The following is a 10,468-nucleotide window of genomic DNA, read 5'->3' on the forward strand; positions in this document are numbered from 1 at the left end:
AGATCAGGGGAAAACAACTTGTTTACAAAAATTTAAGGATCTGGGGGCTCACTGCTCCCAATACATATGATATATTATATGTAATATTAGTTATTACATATAGTATTGAATAAGTGATTATAGTATATGTTTATATGATCATGCTATATTATGCAAAATACACATTAAATGTTATATTTAATATAATAATATATAATATTCATGATATATAATGTATTACTTTATAATATAAGATATAATTATAAAATATATACTATTACACATATTATATATAATGGCATGTATATTATATCTATAATGTATGTCCTGTTCTCTATGTTCATCTACACTAGGAGTTGAGGGTGCTTTCTATCCCACCACTGGTGGAGATAATTTGGCTTGATATATGATTCCAAACCACTAATATTAGTGTGTTTTTCTTTCATCACTATGACACACCACACTTGGGACCAGGCCATGCTCACCACTTCCCCACCTTCTTCTAATCCAGTACTCATCTTTTTTTTTTTTTCCTTTTTTTTTTTTTTTTACTTATTTATTTATTTTTATTCTTTTTTTACTGAGCTCTGTCTTCCACTTAGAAAAGGTGTGAGTTTTTCTTAGTTCCCAAATTGTCTTATTTTGTATGATTCTCTTATAAGAACTTTAAATTCTCACACCTCCACACCCTCCTTTGTACTTCTCATTCATGTGTTAGAGGATAGAGTGCCATCTTATGTAATAGTTGCTCCCAGACTCCAAAAGTCTAAAAGCAGTGCCCCATTCATTATATTGTCACTGTTTTCTCCTCTTCCTGCTTCTCTGTTTCTTCTTCCCCACAAATCATCCCTGTTTACAAAGAATAGATGTTTGGTAAATGTTTGCTTGGGGAATAAAAGTGTCAGTGAGTAAGAAGTTAACTTTATCATAATTCATGTTCCTACATTGTTTAATGAATGAAATACATCCAAGCACATAAGCTTAATTTTATTTTATTTTGTAGATCAGATAACAAGATTCAGAAGAGCCAAGAGTGCATCATCTACTACCATGTTTTCCATATTTTCTTCTTGCAAACAATTTTACTGATGTTTTGCTTTTTCTAAGAAAATGTCTATTCTGGTGCCATGTTTTCTTCTTTCAGATAAATAAGATGTATTTCAATTTGTTTTTAATACTGAAACTCTTAACTGAAAGAAAAGTTTGGAAACTTGAAAAAGCAAAACTGAATGTTACTCATGTAGAATAAGGCTACAAATATGAGATGCACTCTTTTCTCTCGAACACCACCTCAGTCCCCACTAGTTGATTGAATGTTCTCTTTCAAACTGATGAAAAGCAGGAATTTTGGAATTCAGTGCTGATTGGAGGAATTGTTGGAATTGTCATCAGACTCTGTATCAGTTAAGAAACCAAAAAGAATCATAGATGCAAATTTAGCTTGGATTCTCTCTTGGTCGGCTCTCAAAGCTTCTTGATACAAGGATGGAAAGGCACTGGGAACAGTGTTATGGACTTTGGCCAGAAACTCAAGTACTTTCATTTTTCTTGTTTCAAAGAGGGCCCTGGGACCCCACAAGAATTGATTACATTGCGAACCCCTGTAAGGTACGCGCCGATATTCCAGGTACCCATCATTCACAAAATCTTTAGTGATGAGCTTCTTGACGTTTCCATAAATGAAGTGATTGACTCCAGCATATACTCCCATCACACTAAGCGCTTGCCAGACATATTCCTCATTAACACAGCTGCCATTCATGAAGATCACACACAGGATTGTCATCAAGAGGCCACTCTTGGGCATGATTTCCTCACAATTTGTAAGTTCTTCACCAGTAGGACTAAATATGCTGACAAGGTCATAGCAGTGTCTGGTTGGGTCAGTTTCCTTAACATCAACAGCAAATGTCAGCACCATGAGCTCAGAGGCTTTCTTAAGAACATCAGGGAACTCTTCCCTGTTGTGTGGGATGACATGCTTTAGTATATCTTCCTTTGTTATTGGCTCCTTCTTTTTATACTTTCGCAGCATGAACAATACCAATGAAATTGCTTTTTCAACTGTCTTGGCTGATGATGGATTACTAGTTGAGGAACATGCCCAGGAAGTACTTGATCTTGCCTCATCTTGGCTCTTCACACCTTCATCCGACTTGATGCATGGAACACTTACAGAAGCAGTGGTGGGTCTCTGAGCCATCTTGGGTTTGCCAAGTGATTTAGCATCAGAAAAGCTCTGGACACCACTACTATACAGGGGAGAAGAGGAAGAAGGATTATCTTTCTCTTCTACTGTCGGGACCTGAGCATCCTGAGTATATCGGGTTTCACTTCGAGCCTGATGGCGTTTCTCACGGGCTCGGAGTTTACTTTTATGGCCACGAGGCATGATAATTCTGGTTACGGAGTATGAGCAAAAGAGCAATTAATGCAGGCACCTAGGGATGGAAGGATGAGATGGTATGACTAATCTGAAGAAAGGTGAGATCACTTTGGTCTTTAAACCAAGCTTGTCTCTACAATCATCTGTGACAGCAATGCTATAGGGCTCTTGTTTCAGTTAGTCTGTCTCTCTATGAACTCATTAAAGGAAATTAGAGAGTGAATAAGAGTTTGAGATCTGGTAGTCCTTCCTAGGGCAAGCTAGAGCTATAAGCTAGCAGGTCTAGGTCCCATGAAGTAGGAAATGGTCATCTTAATTTGCCTTTAAACTTAACACATCACATCTGAATTTACATGTAAGAGCATTACACAATCAGAGCTTCCCATTTGTCACTCTTCGGAAGTTGGATAACTAACCATTAATAGGAAAATGAGAGAGAGAGAGAGAGAGAGAGCCCTAGTCAGCTACCCATTCTGGGTTTTCCCAGAGCTGCCAATAGAAGCTAAACAGAATTTAGTCTTCAGTTGTAACCATTAACCATAGAACATGCTCCCTTTCTCCCTGAAGCCCAACTCCCCAATAGCCAGAGCCAAACGGCCTCTGACGGTCGACAACAGGGGCAAAGGTCTGTGTCTACTTTCTGTTGCCACGTTGAGAGTCCTGTCATTTCTCACTCAAAATCGTATTCTTTATTTTTGTAACCCCCAGAAATAGTTTTTCTTTGCTGACTTGAGTTCACTAACCTGAGATCAAAGGCTTCACTTGCTCCTTGGCACTTCGCAGAAGAAGGAAATACAAGGTGGGAATACTGTCCATACCCGGAGTCTCTTTAGCTTTGGGTTCAGAGACGTAACAGAGCATACGTGACAGAGCGCCCGGGGCCAAAGTTCTTAACGTCATAGGTTTTGATTTTCCTGTCACTTTTCCCCTCAGAAGAAATCTCAAGTCAAGGAGGAAAGCAGGGGGGTGGCGGGGGGGGCGGGGGGCAGGAATGTCTTGATTTTTGAGCCGGCTGTCACCATTGCATGGGTGTTCACCGCATGTAAGTGGGTGAAGGTAGAAAGGTGGAGATGGAAATCTTCATCTTGGCTACTTCTTTAAAGTTTCCTTGAAAATATCAATTCCAAGAAGGCTCTGAAATGTTTCTGAGTTGCGAGCGTTGGAGCTGATTCAGACACTGGATTAAGAAGAAGGAGATGACCAGATGTTGATGTTCTAAAAGAAAAGGACTCTATGAGTTGGGTTCTGTCCACCAGTTAATATTGGATTTTGTAATCTTCTGTCTAGTTTTTAATTGGACAATTAATTTTAATAATTTAATAAACAATTACAATTTAATAAATAATTACAATTTTGACTACAATTGTTATAATATCTTTATATCCCTAAGAAATATGCATGTCTGAATATTATTTTTCATGAAAATCTACTTGCCTTCAATTTCTTATACTCGATACCTTAATATTTTATGCATTATGTAACTAATCTGTCACTATTTGATGTACTGCTATTTTAAAGGCTATTTCTCAGCAAGAAATGATTATTAGTAAAATAAAGATATTATAAGATTCTAGAATCATAATGCCCAAATTCAAACCTTTGTACTGCCTTAGTATGACCTCTACATTACTGAAAGAATCTAAGGTATTGACCCAGATCCTTCAGTAAAGCAGGACACAAGAAAAAGGCTAGACTGAACTCCCAAAATTTTCCTCCAACAGAATCAAGCCTGCTTAATACTTTCAAAACACTTGCCCTGGAAACAATAAAATACATTCTTTAGAGACAGGGAATATCTACCAAGAACTAACATGATCTGTGTTCCAAAATATGTCTTGAAAAGGAAGATATTTGAAACAATGGAAATTATGTTTACTGATTCTAAGGACTTTTGCTGGACATGGGAGTGGGGGGAGGGGGAGGGGAGTGGGGGGTGGGTGCGATGTGTGGGAGGAGGGGGAGGGAAATGGGAAACGGGGAGGAGGCAGAATCTTAATTAAAAAAGAATAAAATAAAGAACAAAAAAGAAATAAAATCTCTAACAGTTGATTTAAAAACACATGAAATTGAAAGGGGATAGTAGTGGTGGGGATAAGTGAAGAATTGTGAGGGAAGGAATATGAGTGGAAAATATTATATGCATGCATGAAATTCTCAACCAATACAAATCAAAAGATAAAAATCATAAATAAACAACATAAGTATAAAACCTAAGTAGGTTAAAGAGTATTTTGATTGAAGTCAAACCTCTATCTTACTCCTAACAAAAAAGATAATTATACATATATTCAATTTAAAAAGCAAAAGCAAAACACTTTGTCTTTGAAATGCAGTTAAAATTCATTTTAGGAAACTACAAAGCATAAATGTTCAAACTAGTAAAAAATGAAATATCTTCCAAATAAATATACCTTTGTAGTGGTTTGAAAGAAAGTTGTTCTCAAAGGGAATGGCATTACTAGAAGATGTAGCCATGTTGGAGGAAGTGTGTCACTGGGTAGGCAGGCTTTGAGGTCTCATATAAGCTGAATCCACACCCAGTGAGACAATTCACTTCTTGTTGCCTAGAAGATATAGAACTCTCAGCTCCTTCTCTAGCACAATGTCTATCTCCATGTTGCCATGTCCTACCATGATGATAATGGACTGAACCTCTGAACTTTAAGCAAGCCCCAATGAAATGTTTTTCTTTATAAAAGTTGCTGTGGTCATGGTTCACTTTACAGCAACAGAAACCCCAAGACAAGGTATTCTTAGGAAAATATAAAACCAGGAAAATTGAATGAAATTCATAAAACAAGGTTAGAAATTAATAAAGTTGAAAGTAGAAAATGATATTAAAGATCAACTTAAAATCTTTCAAAACAAAACAAACAGATGTATTTCTTGCATTCTGACAAAGAAACAGACACAGAGTACAAATATGAATACCAGCAAAAAAAATATCATTAAAGACACAAGACATTAAAATAATTAGAAATAAGTATTATAAACTATACTATTCATATATGTTTAAAAACCCACAAACAATTATACAGTCCACCTAATATTGTAATTCTTCAAAGTTAAAACATAAAGAATTATGTGACTATTTTTAGAGTAAAGTTCATAGCTCCAAAACTGAGAACAAATTCTTTTGACCCAGGTCATTACTAGCAAACTGTACTGAGCACTTAAAGAAGACATATACATTCAATGTAATCTCTTCCAAAAAATAGAAAAGGTGGGAACACTTCCCAACTAAATAGGGTTTTCAATATTAGTCTTACACCAAAAAGGACAAACAACACTGTAAAGGAAAGCCATGAAAAAATATCTCTTTAACAAATAAATTCAAAAGATTATTATCCAACAAAACCCTGCAACATGTGAAAAGAAAATAAGCCATAAAATGTAACTTATTCTCAAAAATAAAGAGCTTGCCAAATAGTCAATATAAATAAATAAAATACATAATATTTGTATAAAGAAGGAAATATGATCACAGAATAATATGGGAAAAATGAAGTAGACCAATTTCAATATCAATTCATGGTTAACTTTTACAGAATACCGATAACAGATATAAGTTTTGTCATGTTGATGTCATGTACAAAACATTATAGTTACTACCTCAATCTATGGCAATTGAATGAATAATTTTCCTTTAATATTGGAAACAAGTCAGGTAGTTCATCTTACTCCAGGTTAGCGTAGTACTGGAAGTACTAGTACTAAGAATAAAAGAAGAAAGGCCATACATAATGGGTTAAATAGTAAAGGTCACCCTTCAATGATGACATGACTATCAAAACCACAATCCCAAAGATTCAAGCTGACAGATTACTCCAAGTTTGAGGATAACAAGAGCATATAATGAGAATGAATATTTTTTTTTTAAAAAAAAAGCAACAGCAGCAGGAGCAAAAGGGCGAGGAGTAATAAACTTCAAAAGATATATTTGGAGAAAGGGGTGGGAGTTTTCTAATCTTTATCTGAGGAACTATTGGCAACAGATACCTCCTGATACCTTGATACTTTCTGGAGAAAGAGAGAGAGAGAGAGAGAGAGAGAGAGAGAGAGAGAGAGAAATTTAAGGATGTGTATCCTAGCAAGTTAACCATGCACCAGTTAACAGTCACACATCCAAAAGCGTATGGGCAGTACAAGTTAGACTTTTTTTTTTTAAGAAAATGTTATAAAGCTGGATGAGCTGTTTCTTGATTTGAAAAAGAAGGACACCCCATAGACTTATATTTGAATGCTTAGGGAGTGGACTTAGGAGTTGTGGCTTTGTTGGACTAGTTATGGCCTTGTTGGAGGAAGTGAGTCAGTGGGACGGGAGGACGGGCTTTGGGCTTTCAGAAGCCCAAGCCAGGATCAGTGGCAATTTTGTATTCTTTGTGCTGCCTGCCAAACCAGATGTAGAAATCTTAGCTCCTTCTCTGGCACCATGCACCATTTACCTACATGTCATCATGCCTTCCATCATGATGACCATGGACTAAACCTCTGAACCTAGAAGCCAGCTCCAATGAAATGTTTTCCTTTTTAAGTGTTGCTGGGGTCATGATGTCTCCTCACAGCAATTGAAACACTAACTAAGACAGGTAGGAAAAGGGAATATATGAGATAACTAATGAGTTTCTTATTGGATATAAGGATTTCTCCCACAGTTGGAACCCATACATGGTACTTTTTTTTTGAACTTTTATAGATTCTTTTAATAAAATGTTTTTTAAAGATCACTGGAAGCCATCTGTTTTATAAAACATTCTCCTAGTGGTCCCAGAGTTCCTGATGGCTTCAGTTTCTGAGGTGGGATTTGATAAGGATTGTACTCTGAGAGCTGCTCTCATTCCACAAGGGTGTTGGTCCCTTAAAACAGAACTGCTGAAGTTGATGCCTCAGCCATGTATTAAACCACAATGCTGAAATAGTGCTCATCAGATGTACAGACAACATAGAATAGCAATATGACACGAAATTTGCAAAGTAGCGTTCTTGATAAGCTGATTCAGGTGGCTGGCCAGTGCAAATGAGAACATGCTTTTTTCAATGTTAATTTTATAAGAAATCATAGAAATAATTTACCTTAGCAGAAATCCTAATGAAGTGAGAAGCAGATCCAATTGTGGACTAGTAAATTTTTTTTCTTTTTTTTATTATTTTATTTTATTTTATTCTTTTTTAATTAAAATTTCCACCTCCTCCCCGTTTCCCATTTCCCTCCCCCTCCTCCCACATATTGCCCCTTCCCCCCACTCCCCTCCCCCTATCCCCACTCCTCTTCTCCCCCCACTCCATTCCCCCTCCCTCTCGCTACTGAAGAGCAATCCAAATTCCCTGCCCTGCGGGATGACCAAGATCCATGGTACTTTTATCAGGAATCTGTTACTAAATAGTTCATAGCAGCGAGGAAAGAACCTACTATTTTGCAAAATGCAGAAAATATTTAAATGAATCTTGATGACACTGCCTATATCTATCTATAGATCACTGAATTTCTCAACTCTGGTATATGAATCTTCCTGCAGTAGATGGTGGTTAATATGGAGACCTACAACTTATCAACTTACACAGAATAAGAAACTATGGAATGCTCAGCCCTAAACAGGACATCTGTATCACACCCCTCCTATTGAGGTTCAGAGATGATCTTGGAAACGTGGGGCACAAAGACTATAAGAGCCAAAGATTACTTCAAGATACCAGTGATTCTAGATATCAATGGGGCAGTTGTATATATGAACTCACAATGATTGTGAAAATATACACGAGACACATGCAAGTTCATGCCAGGAAAAATATCAGCTTGGAAAAATGGAGGCATCCACAAAGTCGTACCTCTAGCTAAGAGGCTATTAACATTTGATAGCTTCTTGGGGAAGGGAGAGTCAGTTTATTTTTTTAAGGCTGTGATCACTAGTATATTGAGCACACTTCAGGGTAGGTCACATGCCCAGGAGTAGTCAGTCAACCAAACTTGGCAAAAATAATTAAATAATAAAAAAATTAACAAATAAAAAATACAATAAATACTAGAGAGAGCAGTAGAGAATATAAAGTTGGGTGGGTAGTTAGGGTGGGGAATTTGTGATATATATGAAAGAGTAGGATAAGAGGTAAGTATGATTTTAACACATTTTATTAAATTTTTAAATAATAAAATATTATTTTTAAATACAGCAATTTGCAGTGAAACAATAAAACTCAGGTGCTTCCTGGGATAGTTTAAGGAAAGTGTAAAAACTAGACCATTTGGGGAGTTATTGGAGTAAGCTGTACTCTTGCAATTTTAGGTATATATATATATATATATATATATATTTCAATAGAGCTAAATTTCAATATATATATATATTTCTATATGTGTACATGTATGTATGTATGTATTTTAATACCAGAACTTATATTATAAAACAAACAGCAAAACAAAAAATGACTTAACAATAAAACTTAGTAAACACAGATTAGACCATGGTTTCATAATTTCATCTTTTTGGTTTCTTTGTATAGCTTTGGAGCCTGTCCTGAAATGCACTCTGTAGATCAGGCTGGGCTTAAACTCATAGACATCTGCCTGCCTCTGCCTCCTGAGTGCTGGGATTAAAGGTGTGCAACACCACCTTGCTTTAATTAAATAGAATTACATCATTTTCCCCTTTCCTTTCTTCCCTCCAGCCCATCCCAGCTACCCTCCCTGGGATTCCTCCCACTCCCCCACTGTTGTTAAGAGTGTCTTTTTCTTTGATTATTATTGGTACACACACATTTGAGTATGTCTGTGCACAAACATATATAAATACAACTTACTGATTGTATTTAATGTTGCTTATATGTATATAGTTTTGGAGCTAATCCCTTTAGTATAAGATAACTAATTAAGGTGGTCATCATTAGGGAAGAATAGTTCCCCCCTCTCTCAGCAGTTGTTAACTGCCTGTAGTTCTTCATCTGTAAGTTGGGTCTCATTATATTTCTTCCATCTACACTGGCATGTCATGATGTTATCATAATTTAGGTCTGGTTTAGGCAGCCAAGTTTTTGAATTTCATAGGTACAGCTTCCCTAACATGTATAAAAGACACAATCTTGTAACAGACTTCCTGGTCCTCTGACTCTTAGAATCTTTCTGTCCACTTTCTTCTAACGTGTTACTTGAGCTTTAAGTATAAGGCTTGTGTTGTAGATATATCATTTTGTTCTGGAGACTCCTCAGTCAGTTATCTGTACCTTGACAAGTGATTTTATGTAACTGTCTATGACTGCTGCTTCAAAAAGAGTTTTCTCTGATGAGGAGTGAGAACTAACCGTATCTGGTACCTTTATTTTTTTAAGATTTATTTTTATATTAATTACTTGGTTTGTCCATGGAGTGTGAATATGAGTGTAGTCACTCCTGGAAACCAGAAGAGGGAATTGGAACCCCTGAAGCTGGAGTTGCAAGGATTTGGGACTTACTGACAGGAGTGCTTGGAACTAAACTCCAGTCTTCTGTAGGAGTAGTAAGTATTCTTAATCTCTGAAACATCTCTACAGCCCTTAAACTGCTATCTTTGGAGGCTGGGCCGAAAAAGCCAAGGAACTCTCTACCATTTATAATTTCTATGACTCTAAAGTGATTTCAAAATAAGGGATTAAAAGACTTCTGATTTTAGCTCCAATACCTAAAAAACATAGAAGTCATCACTTCTATATTTTCAAGAAATAGCCATAAAATTGAAAGTCAGTTTCTTTCTAAAACTGAACAGAGGACTCAGGTTAACAAGGTCGCAGGGCCAACTGCTACCCTGAAAGTCAGGGTAAACAGGCACATTCAGAAAGATACAATGATTTGCTTCCCTGGAGCAGAAACTACAGGAAATCACAGAGGCAGAATCAATTACTTCACTAGTAATATTGACAAATTACTGTAGAATCAATACAGACCGTTCAGAAATTGCAAAACTCCTGGGAGTGGCAATCACAGAGGGAACCTCAGACTTCTGCAGACTTTTGGTCTAGAGTGGTCACCACGTTCTTGTAATGGGAGTCTGAGAAAATTCCTCTAATGGTTCTGCTAAGCAGAAGGAGAATATTTGTTCTCAATAACAGAGGCTTACTCTTCAGGGTAACATAAAA

The 10,468-nt window shown here is 36.5% G+C and overlaps 1 protein-coding gene across 1 annotated transcript; it reads right to left on the reverse strand.

Moving 5' to 3' along the window:
* Positions 1 to 1,333: 1,333 nt before the first annotated feature.
* Positions 1,334 to 2,371, reverse strand: LOC130868405 (melanoma-associated antigen B18-like). The gene has a single exon (XM_057760640.1). The coding sequence runs from the start codon at positions 2,369 to 2,371 to the stop codon at positions 1,334 to 1,336; it is 1,038 nt and encodes a 345-aa protein (XP_057616623.1).
* Between the last annotated feature and the right edge of the window lie 8,097 nt (positions 2,372 to 10,468).

Source organism: Chionomys nivalis, chromosome X (genome assembly GCF_950005125.1).
Source record: "Chionomys nivalis chromosome X, mChiNiv1.1, whole genome shotgun sequence".
Taxonomy (NCBI): Eukaryota; Metazoa; Chordata; class Mammalia; order Rodentia; family Cricetidae; genus Chionomys; species Chionomys nivalis.